This window comes from Bos javanicus, chromosome 2 (assembly GCF_032452875.1).
Source record: "Bos javanicus breed banteng chromosome 2, ARS-OSU_banteng_1.0, whole genome shotgun sequence".
NCBI lineage: Eukaryota > Metazoa > Chordata > Mammalia > Artiodactyla > Bovidae > Bos > Bos javanicus.
Genome location: NC_083869.1, coordinates 122,446,091 through 122,465,678, shown reverse-complemented (window position 1 = coordinate 122,465,678; position 19,588 = coordinate 122,446,091). Strand labels below are relative to the sequence as shown.

At 39.5% G+C, this 19,588-nt stretch overlaps 1 protein-coding gene across 31 annotated transcripts in view; it reads right to left on the bottom strand.

The window, feature by feature from the left end:
• PUM1 (pumilio RNA binding family member 1) overlaps positions 1–14,632 on the bottom strand; it is a 126,076-nt gene extending 111,444 nt beyond the window's left edge. For 13 of the 31 annotated variants that reach the window (XM_061389938.1, XM_061389957.1, XM_061389962.1 and 10 more), the window contains exons 1-2: positions 14,475–14,578; positions 10,048–10,421 (exon numbers count right to left, since the gene is read on the bottom strand). In XM_061389938.1, the coding sequence (XP_061245922.1) occupies positions 10,048–10,410 (363 nt within the window). In that variant the 5' untranslated portion in view covers positions 10,411–10,421; positions 14,475–14,578. Of the gene's footprint in view, positions 1–10,047; positions 10,422–14,474 lie in introns of those variants that run through there. The other 18 variants (XM_061390003.1, XM_061390014.1, XM_061390021.1 and 15 more) reach the window with 6 other exon arrangements.
• Between the last annotated feature and the right edge of the window lie 4,956 nt (positions 14,633–19,588).

Sequence of the window (19,588 nt, the reverse complement as noted above, 5' to 3'; positions counted from 1 at the left end):
TTCCAAAGAAATCCCAGGGCTGATCTCCTTCAGAATGGACTGGTTGGATCTCCCTGCAGTCCAAGGGACTCGCAAGAGTCTTCTCCAACACCACAGTTCAAAAGCATCAATTCTTCGGCGCTCAGCCTTCTTCACAGTCCAACTCTCACATCCATACATGACCACAGGAAAAACCATAGCCTTGACGAGACGGACCTTTGTTGGCAAAGTAATGTCTCTGCTTTTGAATATGCTATCTAGGTTGGTCATCACTTTCCTTCCAAGGAGTAAGTGTCTTTTAATTTCATGGCTGCAGTCACCATCTGCAGTGATTTTGGAGCTCCCCCCAAAAATAAAGTCTGACACTGTTTCCACCGTTTCCCCATCTATTTCCCATGAAGTGGTGGGACCGGATGCCATGATCTTCGTTTTCTGAATGTTGAGCTTTAAGCCAACTTTTTCTCTCTCCACTTTCACTTTCATCAAGAGGCTTTTGAGTTCCTCTTCACTTTCTGCCATAAGGGTGGTGTCATCTGCATATCTGAGGTTATTGATATTTCTCCCGCCAATCTTGATTCCAGTTTGTATTTTCCCATATTTCCTCCCAATTCTTTTTCCATGTATGTCACTCTTAATGGATATATACAACTTAAGGCCTATTTTCTAGATAATAACTTAGTTAAGTGAAGGAACCGTATCTACTATAAAATTCTCACCTGGTTTGTTTTTGTCACCCAAACACCCAACAGCCCCATCTTAACACTCATTTCAGTACAGACACCAACAATTCCTCCTCCCTTCCTTCCTCCCCTTCATTCTCTGGAGAAAGAATGATATATTAATTTCACTGTTTTGTACTTTACTATAAGGCTTCTGACCTGTATAAGTATTATCTTCCTAATGTGTCCAATTGTGGGGAAAATGAACAATCTGAATCAATAAATTCTTAGAACATTTTTTTAATTAACAACAGATATGGTGCTTCCTCCCTTCATGAAACTATAAATTCCTCTGGAGAAAGAGAAATTCCTTCCTCCCTTCATGAAACTATAAATTTCTCTAAAGAAATTGTCCTGTATTTTACTATAAGGCTTCTGACCTGTATAAGTAGCATCTTCCTAATGTGTCCAATTGTGGGGAAAACAATCTGAATCAGTAAGTTCTTAGCAAATTATAAAGATCATTTTTTAAATTAACAGATATAGTGCTTTTAAACACATTCAATAACCAGAATTAAGTTAATGAACCATTCCCTTATTAAAAGACCTTAGGGTAACTTTAATAGAGAAAAATTATTTGTCATTAGCAGATCAATTAACTGTATATTAATAACATCTAGAGAGCAGAGCTCCTAAAAACACCTCTTTCTAATTTAAGCATTCTGCTTCCCAGGGTTGTAAACAAGTTTATTTATGCTGTTAACCTGAAAATACTTTCTTCATAGATAAAGAAGAAAGTTATTAACTCCAGTAAAACTTGTCACTTGGAAAAATTCCAAATCCACGGTATAAAGTTGTAGATAAACTAACCTCCAAACTCTATTTCTAAAAAGCACTGGCATCAGTGAAGACACTTGTCTGTATATTAGACTTATGTGTCTTTAAAACTTACTAGGTACCCAAAAGACCTGAAAACATATATCGACAGAAACTTGTACACGAATGTTAGAAGCAGGACTGTTCCTAATAGCCAAAATGTAGACTGTTCCTAATAGCCAAAATGTCAACAGCCAAAGGTCTGTCGACTGATAAATGGATAAACAAAATATGGTATATATCTATTATGTAGTAGATTATTATTCAGCAGTAAAAAGGAATGAGGTACTGATCCATGCTACAAGATAGATGAACCTTTAAAACATTATGCGGGCAGTCCAGTGGTTAAGGCTCTGCACTCCCAATGCAGGGGGCACAGGTTCGAACATTGTTCAGGGAACTAAGATCCTGAGTGCCACACAGAGCAGCCACAAAAAAATTTAAGAAAAAAAAATCACTTAAAAATTATGTTAAGTGCTAAATTATGCTAAGCCAGTCACAAAGGACCACGTATCGGATGACTCCATTTACTATATGAAATGTCCAGAAGAGACAAATGCATAGACACAGAAAGCAGACTGGTGGGTGCTTAAGGCTAGAGTGACTGCTACTGGTATAGACTGTGAGGGATAATGAAAATGTTCTAAAACTGATTGTGGTGATGGCTGCACAACTCTGTAAACATACTAAAAATGACTGAATTGCACAGTTTAAATGGATGAATTATATACCAATAAAGCAGTTACAAAAAACTGTTAGGGCCCCCAAATTTCACAAATCTAAAAGTTTTCCTAATGTGATTTTCAAAAACACTAAGATACTTTAACCATAAAAGAACACTTACTGAAGAGGAAAAAAAAAGACAAATTTGAATCTGCTGAATCTTCTGAAATTATTAATATGGCAACTGAAAAACAATTCTCAAAAAATATTACAGAAAAAAAGTGGACATTCCTCTTCAACTTCAGGTTTTATCACCAATGCCATGTATACCCTTCAGCCTAAGTTCTTCAATCAAATTCCCAAATATTAAATTCACCCAACCTATTGCCAATCACTGACCACCACTTCTCACAATATTCACAGTAGGGAGCAAAAAGGTAGAGGCATTCTCCTAAGCTGAAACCACACTCCCATTTACAGCTCTTTACTTACATCTAGAAGATACAGAACGTGAATGTGAAAATTAGGGAAGAAAGGGTCAGAAATCCCTCAATAACAAAAACTCTTACCCTCGGAGGGAGGGGACATGGGTGTACCTATCGCTGATTCTTGTTGAGGTATGACAGAAAACCACATTCTGTAAAGCAAATATCCTTCAATTAAAAAAATAAAGTGGCAAAAGAAGAAACCTCTTACCCTATCCTCAGCAATTACTTTATTGGCATTGTCCTATGTTCCTCTATGAGTGTTAAGCCATTTCCCAAAAGTGAATAGATTTTAAGCAAGAGCTAGAATTTTTAAGTATTCTTTCCAAAATACCAGAAGCATAATTCTGTACTCAGGCTCAGCCTATATACAAAGTATTAAGCAAATGCTGTTGCCCAAGAGAAAATGGATACATGCACAAAGATGTGTGTATCTTCTCCAAATACAGAGAGGTGTAATGAAAAACAGTATCATTATCATATCATTTCATGGTTTACAGAGCACTTCAACCACAACCAAACTGAAATCTGAAACACAGCTCTTCCTAAGTAACTATGTTTTTCTCTTACTAAGAATCTCCTGATTCATCCCATTTCCCTTTTCTTTGACCACAAGAGCACCCAGAGCAAATTCTGTAACCCACCACTTTGTTGTGTATTTCTAAATTCTACATTTACCTCCTTTATCTTCCTAACATATCCCTATTTTCCCACTGCTACATCTCATATACCTAGTCAAGTACAGATATGAGAGTTGGACCATAAAGAAGGCTGAATGCCAACTAACTGATGCTTTCAAATTGGTGCTAGAGAAGACTCTTGAGAGTCCCCTGGACTTCAAGGAGATCAAACCAGTCAATCTTAAAGGAAATCAACCCTGAATATTCACTGGAAGGACTGATGCTGAAAGTGAACCTCCAATACTGTGGCCACCTGATGCAAAGAGCTGACTCACTGGAAAAGACCCTGATGCTGGGAAAGACTGAAGGCAGAAGAAGAAGGGGACGACAGAGGATGAGATGGTTGGATGGCGTCACTGACTCAATGGACATGAGTTTGCGCAAACTCCAGGAGATAGTGAAGGACAGAGGCCTGGCGTGCTGCAGTCCATGGGATTGCAAGAGTCAGACACCAGTAAACAATTGAACAGAACAACATCTCATTACCACCTATTTTTTCCCCCTAATTCCACAACAAAAACCTTCTGAAACAAAACAAAGATATAAACTTCTACAAGGTGCCACCTAGGAGGCACATACAATCAAGTACCACACAGCATTAGAGAAGGGAATCTGAATGCATACTTTTTGTACACTGGAATCTAATCCTTAACACCGGAAAATAACTCTTGAAATTACAGTCAAAGAAAGCCCGCTGATGATCCTTTTGACCAAATATAAAACGTTTTAAGTCTCTGTGAACTCCAAATATAATGAAAAAGGCTCCAAGAGTACAAGTGAAAGAGAAAACACTGAAAAATATGAAAGTAACTTTAACGTATGTTAACTAAGTGCCACTGGCCCAAGTGCTGAGGCATCTAAGCCATCTACCCAGAAAGGCAAGAGACACATGGTCTAACAAAGTCAAAGAGCAGGGACAACATAAAAGGATATGCAGATAATGAGGAGACTCCCAGTATGAGAATACTTGGGCTCCCTCCCAATTTAACTTAGCATTTATTAATTATATAGTGTAAGGATTAACTCACAGCCACTGGAGATTAATGGGGTGGATGTCAGGATACAACTAGAAAATGGCAATACCAAGTGAAAAAAAAGTAGGGGGAGTTGGTACAGAGTCAACGAGAAGATTTATCCACTGAATTCTGCCTGGCTCTCTAGAATTATCTCCCACAAGATTCAGCCACGGAATTCTGTTTGGCTATCTAGAATTATTTCCCACGGCTGCCAATCTATGGTGGGTGGATACTGACACATCCCAGTACCAAAAGACTACTAACAAAAGCAAGAAAACTTCAGCTGTCCTCTAAATATCCTTTCTCAAAAAGCAGAGCTCTACCTATCTCTGCCCCCTTAAAATCCAGTACAGAGGCCACAGTTCAATTGATCGACCTTAAAAACTTTTTCCCTATTTCATCACCCACTTTATCTCACAATGTTTTACAGAGAAAACAGATTTCACAATGAGAGAATAAAACAATTACAAAAAGTCAAAGACTTGAGGCTGGGCTTTGAATGATGAAACCCTTTAATACTATTCAGGAAAGAAAGATCTGGTTATAAAAACTATTATTAAAGTAAGTATGCAAATTTTTATAGGCAACATCTTTAAATACTATTATTTACTTAGCGAGATGTGTTTTCATGGGATTTTTTGGTTTCGTCTGCAATGCCCAGGCAGCTTGCAGGATCTTAGTTCCCCAAGCAGGAACTGAACCTTGGCCCCTGACACTGAAAGTGCCAAGTCCTAACCACTGGACCATCAGGGAATTCTCTCTAGTATTTTATAATATCTTGATCCATACCCACTGTCTTGTTTACTATGAGTAAATTTCATAGGTCAAAAAAGAAAAAAAAATTCATGGTACTTCTTTCCCTCACTCCCCTCCAAAGACCTCAATAAGACCCAAAAATGAGGGCTTTGAAGTTTCTAACTATACCAAATACAATAATATTATGTATTAAAATAAGGGATACTAGGGACTTCCCTGGTGGCCCAGTGGTTAAGAATCTGCCCTGCGATGCGGGGAAGGCAAGTTTGATACCATTCCGGTGAACTGTGAGCCCACATACTGTAGGGCAACTGAGCCCACGCACCACAAGCAAGATCCAGTGCAGCCAAAATTAAAAAATCAGAAATAAATGTCAAAAAAACAAGTGATATTTACTATGTTTATATTCTTAAGAAAAAAGACAAATACAGAAAGAACATAATAAAGAGTCTGCACACTACAACTTTTTAAAATAAACATATAAACAAATCTGAATACCATTCTTCACCTCAAAATATTATAGTTCCTAAATTTAATTTTAAATATCTGAGCTCACAAGATTTTTAAAGTACTCCATGTTACCTTAACACAAGTTCTCAAGCTGCTATGGTTTTAAATTTTAAACTTTTATTTAAAGGGGCATCATGCTAATAATCAAGTTTCACAGTTAGAAAACAAAACTTAAATATTTTTTTAAAAAGTCACATGTATTTAGGCACAAGTTAAAGAGGGCATCATTAAAAGATGGAACTCAGGGCAGTTCCCTGGTGGTCCAGTGGTTAGGACTCTGTGGTTCCACTCCAAGGGACACAGGTTTGATCCCTGGTCAGGGAACTAAGATCCCACACACCAAGTGGCGTGGACAAAAAAAAAAGAAAAAAAAAAGACGGAACCCAGACACTAAGAGAATTTCTACATAAGGCAAAAAAAACCCTAATTTCAAAGGTTAAAAAAAATTTAAGTAAAAAGCCTCCTGATGAAAGTGAAAGTGGAGAGTGAAAAAGTTGGCTTAAAGCTCAACATTCAGAAAATGAAGATCATGGCATCCAGTCCCACCACTTCATGGGAAATAGATGGGGAAACAGTGGAAACAGTGTCAGACTTTATTTTTCTGGGCTCCAAAATCACTGCAGATGGTGACTGCAGCCATGAAATTAAAAGATGTTTACTCCCTGGAAGAAAAGTTATGACCAACCTAGATAGCATATTCAAAAGCAGAGACATTACTTTGCCAACAAAGGTCCGTCTCGTCAAGGCTATGGTTTTTCCTGTGGTCATGTATGGATGTGAGAGTTGGACTGTGAAGAAGGCTGAGCACCGAAGAATTGATGCTTTTGAACTGTGGTGTTGGAGAAGACTCTTAGAGTCCCTTGGACTGCAAGGAGATCCAACCAGTCCATTCTGAAGGAGATCAGCCCTGGGATTTCTTTGGAAGGAATGATGCTAAAGCTGAAACTCCAGTACTTTGGCCACCTCTTGCAAAGAGTTGACTCATTGGAAAAGACTCTGATGCTGGGAGGGATTGGGGGCAGGAGGAGAAGGGGACGACAGAAGATGAGATGGCTGGATGGCATCACTGACTCGATAGACGTGAGTCTCGGTGAACTCCGGGAGTTGGTGATGGACAGGGAGGCCTGGTGTGCTGCGATTCATGGGGTCGCAAGGAGTCGGACACAACTGAGCGACTGATCTGATCTGATAAAAAAGTGACTGCTCATAAATGGGAGTAATAATAAGAGAAATGGATATAGAATAAAATACCTGGCCCAATATCTGGCACTTCCTCCAATACTGCTGGTTGGTATCACAGCCTGTGATATTCTTTACTTCACCAGCTCACTGATGAAAGCATTCTGCCAATCTGATCTTAAACTTTGTTCCGTTATACAAAAAGTCTTAAAAAAAAAAAAAAGAAGGGGACATAGGCCCACAAACAGTAATGGCCCACTGGAATGGCAGAATGTGCTAGCAGCAGGATCACTTTATATTGAGTCTCTGTCTTAACAGAGACTTTCCTACAATTTCTACATAGAATACATATATGTAAGTAATTTTAATACTTTAGCATCACCGATGGGGGGAGGGGAGGGAAGCCAACATTATTTGTATTCATCTCCTTGTTATCAAATTTATCTCTAAAAATTCAAATACATTATGGCCAAGTAGTTCTTTGATCTTAGAATGTGTTACTCTGGTTTGGTTTAGGTTCTAGGACTAGAAATATTCCCAGGGAAGCAGAAATACAGAAAGCCCATGGGCATTAGGATCAAAGACCTGATTTCAAAACCAGAGTCTATCTGGGAACTAAGCTTCAGTTTCTCACTTCTCAATAAAGGATTTTACCTCCTTCATAAGATTGTTCTGAGGGTTAAATACAGGAAATATTTAGGCCGGTGCCTAAAACATAAGATTCTCAACTTCTTTCGAAGTTCCACCTGACAGATCAGACACGAGGGCAGCAATTCTCTGCAATAGAGCTACACCTCAACTCTTCAATTACATTATACTTATCATTGCTTCTTGCCCAAGTGGTCACTATCTATTGCCATGTATTTCTAGCAGAACAGCTAAGCTCTGAGACTCACTGCTTTACTTTATGGTCTTCCCTCACTCAGTCAACACCAAAACCACCAAGTTATAATAACTCTAATGACTACAGGAGAGGTAATGTGTGGGTGGTCCACACCGCAACACAGCAACTACCTAATGCAGCTCCCTAATGCTGTTCATTACACCATGTATCCAGACCAACAGAACTGTGCATGATAAATGCCAAGTCCAAGCTGAGTCATTGGTTTAGGCCCCCCTAGGTGTGGAATAGGTTTTGCCATTTAACATTAACATAGATTTGCTAACTGACCTGGATAAAACTGGTCAGAAAGTCAGATGTGATTCCATACAACAGGGCTCAGCACTAGAGTCCAGAGTATGTCTTCACAGCATAGCACAAGCAGGGTTTCCCCTTCCCCTGCCACAGCCAGATTTTAGATCTTGAAACTCTGCCAAGGGCTGACCCACAGTTTGACTTGCCCACCTAGCTAAGTACAAACCAAGCACCTTGATTCTTCTTTCAGTTTTTATCCATCAGTCCATCGTTAGGAAAGCCAACACAAGATTTTACAGATCTATAATATAAATCATAATATATACTTTAAAAACCAATGGTAATGATTTTTAAATAATGTTTAGCCAAACAAGGCAAAAATTACAGGCATTCCACCTTTGCTCCCTAGACAGATGACAGATCCCATCCAAATTAACCACCTCCTGCCTTGGTTTCACCCTACACACACAGCTACCTACAGCTCAAATTCAACATGTGTTCTACGGAACTTAATCACCTCATCCCCAAACCAGATTCCCCTCTATATTCCCTTCCCTCTATTACTCCATTTTCCCAGGGACCTAAACTTTCAAATTCAATCACCAAATTCTATGCGTTTCTCAGTCCTATCCCATCTTTCCACTGCTCACACCAGGGCTATCAGAGTAGTAATCTAGTCTCAGCTCTTATCCTCTCCAATCTCTTACTGCCAACTCAACCTTCCCAAAACACCACTGGATAAAAACTACTCCATACAAACACGCTAAAAAACCCTGCTGCCTACTGAATTAAATCTTAGCCTGGCACTCAACCTCCTTATCTTTGTGACAATGTCCTTTCTCCCCCAGCTTTATTTTAAGGCCATAGGATTAGGGCCTCATGCATTCAATAACTTTCTTCTCAAACTCTATCATATGCCAAATTCTAGGAACTAGGATATTGAGATGAATAAAATTCGATCTCCACCTCCAAGACTTTAAGCAAATCGGAAACAAAGTACCTTGAGTAATAGATACATAATAAAAAATGTCCTAAGTGCCCAAGAAGAAGCTCCCTACACCTCATATTTCCTAGTACTGCTTACCTACACATAATAGATGTTAATGAAGTAGCACTGATACTGCTGATTGTTCCAATAAACCAAAGCCCTGCGATCAACATGCTAATAATTTGTTAACTAACAAGATTCCACCTCCTCATTTCTACTATGGTAAAGAACTGTGGTACACCAGCTGTCTGGAAAGGTCAAGGGGAAGCACAACTGAGTGTGTTTGTGCCTGATTTATTTCTGAAGAACAGAAGCACGAGAACCCCTCATGAGAGACGTCAATTCTTTCTGCTAGTCAGTACTCAGATACTAGCAAAATAAAATAAAACTTCTGCAAATTCAACCTATACCCTATTCCAAAGAATAACTAGAAGAAAACATTCTAACCCTTTCATCAATATTAAGTTAGGAAACACGTATCAGGCTAAATTCTCTTCTCAGTAAAATATGCTGTGATTCCAGCTATAGTTTTGGATTAGTAAAAGCAAGAACATTAAAATTAACCAAATGAAACAAGCATTTACAAGAGGACAAAAATGGTAAAAACCTAAAAGCTACCATCACTCCTTTCTAACACAAAACAAGATATATCAGTTCCACGTCAAATTTCACTTGAGCCGCTATTTTTTTTTTTAACTTCCTTCTACTTTCAACTATAACATTTTAAACACAAAAGTCACCAATACCCAACAGGAATGGCTCTAAAGTATGTATTTAGCCTATAAACAGCTCAAATAGATCTTAAAAGATTATATGTTAAGATGAAAAAAGTATTCTTTGTTTAAAAAGTATACTCAGAAAAGCAATGTGCACATTAGAACAAGCTTAAGTCTTTTTTTCTTCTTTAATGAATTGGTCATTTGCTCTTTAGAACCACCAGAACGATAAATGACTTAGTGACAACATTACAACAATCATCCTTTAAAACAAGTGACTGCTTAAACAAAATGAAATCATTAGCAATTTAGGCTTTTTTAAAGACATTCACTGAAAGCAGATATCCTAAGTGGACAGTGATTATAAAAAGAGTTTCAAAGCTGAAATAGTGAACTTTTTTTTACCTGATGTTCTGCATGAATGTTATCCCCAGTAGGCCATCGATGTTTGCTATTATTATAGCCGCCTCCACCACTTCCTCCTCCCCCAAGCTGCTCACCATGCTGCCTCTGAAAGAAGTAGTCCACCATAGCGTCGTCCTGGGAACGGCCTGCAACTCCTATGGATCCTGGGACAGGGCTGGAGTGTGTCCCAGCTGCAAGAGCCTGATTTGCAGCTGGTTGTGGCTGCGCTTGCGACCCTGTTCCAGATGTCAAAACAACAGGCATGTTGGGATTAGCTGGTTCTTGAGGGTGATGTTTCAGGTGGGGGCTGAAAGAGTCCTGCCAAAGCACTGCTTTTCTCTTCAAGACACATGCAACGCTCATTCCACCAACACCTAAGGACAAACAGGTTACAAATGTTTACAATTTGCATTTCTTAAAACATAACTTGATATATGCACCAAGATAAAAATGTGAGCCCCCTGGCTTTTGCGATCTATCATCTAAAATAATTTCTACCAAGCAGCTAAATGTTTCACGACATACACACAATTTTCTAAATTGAAACCTCTATTTTGAGGTTGTTGAGTGTGTGTGTATGGAAATAACTGTAGTTGGTGACAGGCACTCTGACAAGAAATTGAGATCAGGAGTCAATATGGCAACTTCAGGGAAACTTATGTTGGTACCAAAGGTTAACAGTATGGAATTAGACTTTAATTAACAACTCCTCTATCCAACTTATTTACACCATAAGCTAACTGTAGCAGATACTTTTTAAATGAATAAGAGTTTTACAAAATATCCCTTTACAGCTGGAGCAGACATACACTAATAAACCAAACAAAAATCCAAACCCCATATATAATTAGCAATAACTCAGAATGTCGAAACTTGAAAGGATCCTTTAAAATGTCCGAAGTATTCGTAGGATGCTCTCTGAAAAAAACAATAAGGCCCCCTGACTAAGTAAGGACAGCAACAGAATAATGTTCTCAGCCTGAAACTTTTCAGCTGGTGCACATGGGAAAGATAACTCTAAATTTTTACCAATAACTTACAATTGTAACTGTAATCACATCATCTTTCTACTAATATTCTGACTACACAGTCAGAGACAAACTAAATTCATTCGCCTTGTGTAGAAAGTCTCACTGTTAAAAAAAAAAAAAGAAATGCTTCAAAACAATAATAACTGTATGGCAAATATACTGCAGACATTTCCTAGTCATTCCTGTTTTACAGATAAAAACACTAAGGCATAGAGGAAAAGTTATGTGATGTGCCCAAGGCCATTCATCTACTGAGCTGTAGAAAAGGGATTCAAATCCAAATCTGTACACATCCAAAACAACTACAAACCCCTTGCTACCACACGCCAGTCAACTAAAACAGGTACTATTTCTCATTTGCATCTGTTATTCTTCTCTAGAAGGATCAACCAAAAACCTCCAAAATGTTACTATAAAACACCACTTTCAAGTTTTCTTAAAATCAAAAATTACATCTGTACAAAGCATACAAGTTGTCAGACTATAGGTGCTTAAAAAAAAAAGTGCTTCAAAATAATTATCAGTTACCAACTAGAACACACCTGTCCACAGCCATTAGAGTCTAATTTCAAGGCTATCAACCTAACAGTCCATTACAAATGCCATATCTTCCTTTAGCCCTACTGTGACAATTCATAAACAGACTCACAAGATTTATAAGAAATCTTTTAAATTATTTCTCTTTATAGGATAAGCATCCTGATAAAGAAGCATTTGCTTCTCACAACTAATTCATGTTTTAAAAGACACAATGTAATTTTTAATATTTTTCAAAGCCGAATTTGGAAATGCATAGTTTCAGTTAACAATTCCAAGCCATCAGAACCTTAACTGGAGTAATCCAGCTTTCTAAACTGCACTTTGTGCTTTCATCAACAGTCATGTTCATGCTTAAACACGAAAATCAGAAAGTCATCGTTTACCATCGGTACTAGCACAGTGCTAACCAGCCTAATGCCTTTCTCTTTGATTTTCAAAAGAACTCCCTGCCCTCTCATTACCAACAGTAGCCAGCCCCATTCTATTCCACAAGGGACTATCAGTCTAACAGTCTGTGCTGTAGAGCTAACCAGCAGTCCCAAAACTAAAATTTTAGCACTAAACTACAACTTCCCTGAGCCTGTTTCCTCATCTAGAAAATGGAAGAAATCCTTCCTTTATGATTCACAATGCTTTTTAATCAAAATAACACATATAAAAGTTTTTAGTAAATTTAAAGTCACATGCTGAGACCCTGGGAATTCAGTCACCAACAGTTAAAGCAATGGAGTGCCAGTCCCTAAGAAGATTCCTAAAATAGCAAATACAATCTTCTCTGAAATAAGATTTGCCATAATACTTATCTAATGAAGAACTTACATATGAAAAAGGTATTCACCATTGAAATACACCGACCACAACTTCATTCTATCAAGGCAATGGTATGGGGGGCAGCGGGAGAGTTCCTATGAAAATGTTCAAACAAAACAATTGGCTTTTCTAAAGCTATCTGTATGCCCTGAGACTTCCTGCTTTACCTAATGAGGCAAGGCAGTTTCTCAAACAAGAGAAAACCTGGCAGAAGGGACATTTTGAAACTGAGCAAATACCTAAGCAATTAACAAGTGTCTTGGGTAGTTTTGAAATATCTTGGCACCTATCAGCATAAAAATTAAGAAATCAGTCACTTAAATATTAAAAAACATTTAAATTGATGATGCCTTTTACAGAACTCTCAAACCCACTAAAAAGTTACGTGAAGCACTTGAAATGTGACTTTTTGCCCCAAATGATACATTATAAAAATAAGTATTTTTAAGCAACTAAAAAAAGTGAATTCTATTGAGTTACTCCTCAATAGTTTTCAAACTGTTTTCACCAAAGTTGTTATTTTTCTTTAGTCTTGTTTTTAATATCACTAACAGGTTTTATTTCAAACAAAGGAACATGATCTTATCTATCCACCGCTCACCTTTTATTTACAAAATGCTTTGTGGTTTAAAAGGTGTTTATTTTTACCACGCTGGGGGAGAAAAAAAAAATTCTGTGGTCATAAATTTATTTTAAAGCAGTTCATGTCAACCCAAACTAAACTTCAAACACAACTTCAAAAAGCTGTGGCCTTGAACAAAACGAATCCATTTAGGGCTAAGGCAGAAGGAAGAGTTCAAAATCCAGTGTGTATTTCCCAAAAACCCAGATAAAGAATCAAGAGCCCCCAAGAGTTTTTATAAAGTTAAAACTAGAAACGAGTCAAAATGTTTATTTTGCTTACTAAAACTGCACTGGGAGCCACCTCTGTTTCGGTGAGTCTTGATGCGTTTTTCATAAAACAAACAAAAGGCTAAAACTACAAACCTACTGTTTCAGAAGTAACAGACTTTAAAAATAGAACCCCCCCCCCAAAAGCTTCATAAAACCCCATTCTTAAATCTCGAGCAGAGTAGGAAGTGAACGAATTGTTACAGACAACTAAGAACAGTGTTTTCTTAAGTGGACAACGAAGAGTAACAAGCTATCAAGTTATGGGAAGGATAAAACCTTTCCTGGTAATGTTGTGGGGGAGGGGGGCATATGGCGGGGGGTGGGAGAGTTACGCGAGCGTATTCCTCACTAGACGTGGGAGTGGTACTGACAAGTATTAACAAACGATTTATGTTTACCAAGAACGTCCGTGAGGACTAAAACTATCTAGTTATTGTATATCTGTTTATCTACTACAGATGCACGAACCCCTCTTTGAGTTAAGACAGACACGCACCAATACAGACAGGCTCAAAGAGGAAGAACCCACCAAAAACAAGCTCTCACGGAAACAAAAGGCCACAAGTACTCAGGAGCCTAAAAAGCGATCTGAAACTTCCTGATCGCCTACTTCTCCACATATAAGGCTCGCAAAGTTCCCCCATGGTGGATTTCGCCTGCAGACAAGGGCCACGGCTGCTTCTAAAGCGATTTATTGTTCCTCCTGCTTCGGCGCAGGCACGGAAGCTCAAGAAGTCGAAGAAATCCAGGGTGGTACAGAATTACACTTCATGGCCACACACAAGACTCGGGCTTCGCAAACCCATCAAAAAAGCAACCCGAATGGCAACATCAATCTTCAGGGGCCCTAACAGGGCCAAGCAGAAATGTAGAGGCACGTCTTTGCCCAGGGCCCGGGCCTAAACCCCCGGAATTTTCCTCGCTTCGACCCCGCTCCCCACCCCCTCCCTCCTTTGATAACAATAGGGGCCTTGCTGCTGACTCCAAAACATGTACGAGGAACAGCGAGTGAGAAGCCTCAGCCAGGGCCCCGGCGGCTTTTCCAAAGCCCTTCTCACCCCCGCAACTGCTCTCAAACACCAATACAAAGGGACAATCTGCTCGCTGGGGGTCCGGAGCAGCGTTTGGGGCTAGCGGGGTGCGGATACTCACGGGCGGAGCGGTAGGATGAAGATGGATTTCAGCCCCCCGATCTTCTCTCTCCGGCGCTCTCGCTCCCCCTTACCTTTCACTCCGACAACATGGCGGCCCACTGGGGACTGGGCTGGCGCGGTGCATCATGGGATAGGCTCGGGCCCCGGCTCCGGCGGTGGCAGCTGCATGTGCGGAGAAGGCAGGCTGCTCTGGAACAGGTTGCCTGGTTGCCATGCCAACCCGGGGCCTGTGTGAACTTGGGAAACTCGCTGGCAACACAACCGCTGCGCGCGCGAGTTCCCTACCGCAAGACAAACGTGCGTCGCCGTGGCGGAGAGAAGGCGGAGTCCCGCGGGCAGATACTGGAGCGCCCAGAGTGCGGGATCTTGGCCCAGCACCGCACGGACCTGGGCACGCGGGGTCAGAGCAGTGACCTCAGCCGCGGCGCCATCCGCCCCGATGTCCTCCCAGCTTCACCTCCAGATTATAACGGCCTCCAGGGTTAATGGAGGCTTATTCCAAGACTCTGGCCCGAGAGGTGCTGGGTTCAAACTCCGTTGCCGCAGCTTTCTGGCTCTGGCATTATTTAATCTTCCTGCCTACGTTGCCCCATTTGAAAAATTCAGAAGAAAATGAAAATTGCTACTTAACAGCATTGCCCTGAGGATTAGTGAATAATATGGTTTAGTAGTCCATTTAATAATGTGAAATGCTTAGTACAGTGCCTGAGACTGGTAAACGGGCCCGATACAGAATTTGCAGGAGTTTGGGAAAGACCCTAATGCCGGGAAAGATTGAAGGCAAAAAGGGGAGAGAGCGGCAGAGAATGAGATGGTTAGATAGCATCATCCACTTAATGGACCCAATTTGAGCAAACTCTGGGAGATAGTGGAGGACAGAGTGCTAGTGTGCTACAGTCCATGGAGTTCTCCAAGAGTCGGACTCAACCACGGAACATCAACAACAAGCTCAAGGTGGAAGTGCAGGACCCCTTGTTCAAAATTGTTGATAAATTTCAAGACAGAGATAGAAGAACATTAATATAAACCAAAGATGCAAAGCCGACTTTGTAAGCACTGATTCAGTGTTAACTGATGTTGTTCTGTCCAGTTCGGGAAATAGAAATTTGGGCATTTGATGAAAGTGATTTTTCAAAATCAGTATTTGATAAAGGGTTAGTCGTTCAGTGGTGTCTGACTCTTTGCAACGGCATACACTGTAACCCGCCAGGCTCCTCTTTCCATGGGATTCTCCAGGCAAGAATACTAGAGTGGGTTGTGATTTCATTCTCCAGGTGTTTGGTAAGATATAGCTATTATAATTCAAACTAAACCCAAGATGAATCAAAAACAGGCAAACCACAAGGCTGTAAAAGATCAGAAGAGATTATAGGGGGAGAAAGCTTTTAAATAGAAAGGGAGAATGTTTATAATGAATCAAATAAATCTCTTTAGAAATTGAAAGAAATTTAAACATCTATATAGTAAGAGTGCCACCATCAATGCATAAATGAGAAAATAGCTTTAAAGTATTATAATACTAGTGGTAGACAAATGGTTGTGAAAGTGAAAGTCGCTCAGTCCTGCCCGACTCTTTGCAACCCCATGGACTGTACCCATGGAATTCTCCAGGCCAGAATACAGGAGTGGATAGCCTTTCCCTTCTCCAGGGAATCTTCCCAACCCGGGAATCGAACCCAGGTTTCCCACATTGCAGGCACATTCTTTACCAGGTGAGCCACAATGGTTAATCTTCATGAAAAATACTGAAATTCTCTAATCAATTAAAAAAGAGCATTTTGAAAAAAGAGAGAGCACAATCCAGACACAGAAAACAAACTTACAGCTACCAAAAGGGAACTGGGGAAGGGATAAATTAGGAGTTTGGGATTAACAGATATATATTATTGTATATAAAACATAATCAACAGGGACCTGCTGTATAGCACAGAGAACTATGCTCAATATTTTGTAATAACCTATAGGGGAAAAGAATATTAAAAAAGAATATATATATATAACTGAATCACTGTACCGCACATCGGAAAGTAACACAACATTGTAAATCAACGATACCTCAGTTTAGAAAATAAAGAAAGGAAGCAATCCAAAACAGACCTGAAATCACACAGAAAAGATAACCTGGGACTGACGAGTCGGGGGTGGGTAGGGATGAGAGGGGACTGCTAGTAGATATGGGTTTCTTTTGGGGGTATTGACAAAAGTTTAAACTGTAATGGTGGTTGCAGAACTCTGACAATACACTAAAAACCATTGAACTGTGTGTATATTAAAAGATAAAGTTTATAGTATGTGAAATATATCTCAATAAAGCTATAAAAATGAGAATAATAAAAAGAAATGCAACTTTAAAATGCAATATTTCATCTATTAAATAAACGGGCAAAAATTTAAATAATCACTAAATCCTGTTTTGGCAGGTTGTGAGAAAATCAGCCCTCATATTGTTTACATTATTTAAGGAGATATTACTTTTAATGTTATTTTTATTTAAAAGATAAAAGGGTGAGAATTTTATTTCTGAAAAAGAAGATAAGACTTGGAAGTTAAAGATCAGAGCTCTGCTACTCCGCAGCTGTGTGACCTTGGATGTATTCCTGGTGTCAGTGCCCTCATTTGCAAAATAAGGGTTTCCATACTTTGGACAGCAAGGAGATCCAGTCAGTCCATCCTAAAGGAAATCAGTCCTGAATATTCATTGGAAGGACTGATGCTGAAGCTGAAACTCCAATACTTAGGCCACCTCATGCAAAAAACTGACTCATTGGAAAAGAGCCTGTTGCTGGGAAAGATTGAAGACAGGAGGAGAAGGGGACAACAGAGGATGAGATGGTTGGATGGCATCACCAATTTGATGGACATGAGTTTGAGTAAATTCAGGGAGTTGGTGATGGACAGGGAGGCATGGTGTGCTACAGTCCATGGGGTCGCAAAGAGTCGGACATGACTGAGTGACTGAACTGAACTGATACACACAGGACAATTACAAGAGTTAATATATATAAAGTGCCTGACATAGAATTAGCATTCACTAAATGTAGCTGTTTTATTGTGGTTGTAGATTCATTTCTGAATCCCCAGAGAGCAACTTAGTTCAAAGCACAGGGATGTTGTTCATTAAGCATTTGTTAAATGAATGAATTCAACAGCCATTTAGAGTGATGACTCTCAAATCCAACAACCCTAAAAACTAATATGTTGTATTCAGAGATCCAACTCTTTAGCCAGGCCAGAAGTTACTTACCTCTCTGAGCCTCTGTTTTTCTCCCATGGAACATAAGGTTAATAAAACATCACTAAGTGTAATTTTTTTTTAAGTGTAATAAAGCAGATAAAGCATTTAGCCCTATGGGGACAGGACAGTGGAATGTGCTGAGTAGCCAAACTAGAAAAACATTTTAAGAGGGAAAACTTAGGTGACATGAGAAAATTACAAAATTTCCAGAACTTTACCAGGCTGTGAGCTCTGTGAGCTCTGAGATCCATGATTGACTCAGTTCTAAGCTTTAGCTTTCATTACTCAGAGATTCCATTATCAGTTTGGACACAGTCATGTGGAACCACACCCCATTTCAGGCCTCTCCTCCATCAAAAGCTATACTCCCAACAGAAAACCAGCCATCCATCCCTGCTTTCCCTTAAGAAACTGTTTTCAAAGGACCTGAGTTACCCAATATAACCTGAGGTCCCAAAAATAACTCTTATCAGAACATCACCGGCAGCAGACTCATAAGACATCTTATTATCAAATGCTTACCTATGTGCCATGCACTGCAAAACTTTTACATACGGTATTTCATTTAAAAGTCTCCGCATACATATGACATGGACAACATTATTCCCATTTAAAAATGAGAAAACCGAGACTTGGAATGTTATGGAAACAGATTAGTATTTATCCAAGCAAGTTATCTAAGGTTATTTCCTGAGAGTTGTCTGGTCGGAAGGCTCTTGTTGTTTAGTTGCTCAGTTGTGTTCAACTCTTTTGTGACCCCATGGACTGTAGCCCACCAGGCTCCTCCATCCATGGGATTTCCCAGGCAAGAATACTGGAGTGGGTTGCCATTTTCTTCTCCAGGGGATCTTCTCTATCCAGGGATTGAACCTGGGTCTCCTGCATTGCAGGCAGATTCTTCACCATCTGAGCCATCAGGGAAGCCCAGAAGATTGTCTTAATCATTCCTAGATCTTGAAATCTTTACAATCCAGCCAATTAAACCCAAGCATAACAGATAATATAATTTTCAAAATTTTCAAAAACCAAAAATCTAATCAAACTGACCTGGTTGAGGATTAGGGTGGATTTGAGAAGTACTTTAATTTAATCAGTAAAAACCTAATCCAGTCCATTGTAACCTAATCAGACAAAGAGATCTCAGACAGAAATGTTTAGTGAAGGCCATTCAAGAACCGCTGGTTCAAGAATTTCAAATGTTACCTCTTCCTTCATATGGAAGCTGTTGTCAAGCTGTGATCTGAAGCTCACTGGTGAGTCAGCAAAACTGGCCCATGATGACAGCTGAGAAAAACTCCTGGAGTGAACAAATGCTGTTCAATTCCACAAACTCTCATCCTTTCTTATAGCCAATGCTATCGGATGATAAATGTTACAATAATGTGGTATTTGTACATTGAATGTAAAGCACTCTCAAGCAACCTTGGAACACCTCCAATTTTCTGGAAAGATGTTTTGTTATCAGTGCTGATTTGTTTTGCTTTTTCAACTGTATTACATTTGAGTTTTTGTGTATTTGTAGACTTTCCCTTGGGTGGCACTTCCGCTCATTGTTTTGGTGCTTGGGTAATTGTTACACTGTTCGCATTTCCATTGTAATTTTGTTTCTTAGCAAATCTTGGTTATTAGAGTGCTTTTCCCATAGGAAGGTAGGAGGGAAGGTTTGGGCTGTTCCAGCATTGGTGACTAAGCAATTCCAACCAACTCTCCCACTGAGGAAAACTAGTAAAACTGGAAAAATCTGAAAATCTCCTGTTGAAATCATCAAAAAGTTAATAAGTTAGTGAAAAGTTAACTGAACCAGGATCTGAGAAAGGAGAGAAACTGAGGAATGTAAGCCCTACAAATAGGACTACTAATCTTTCTGACGGAGAAGG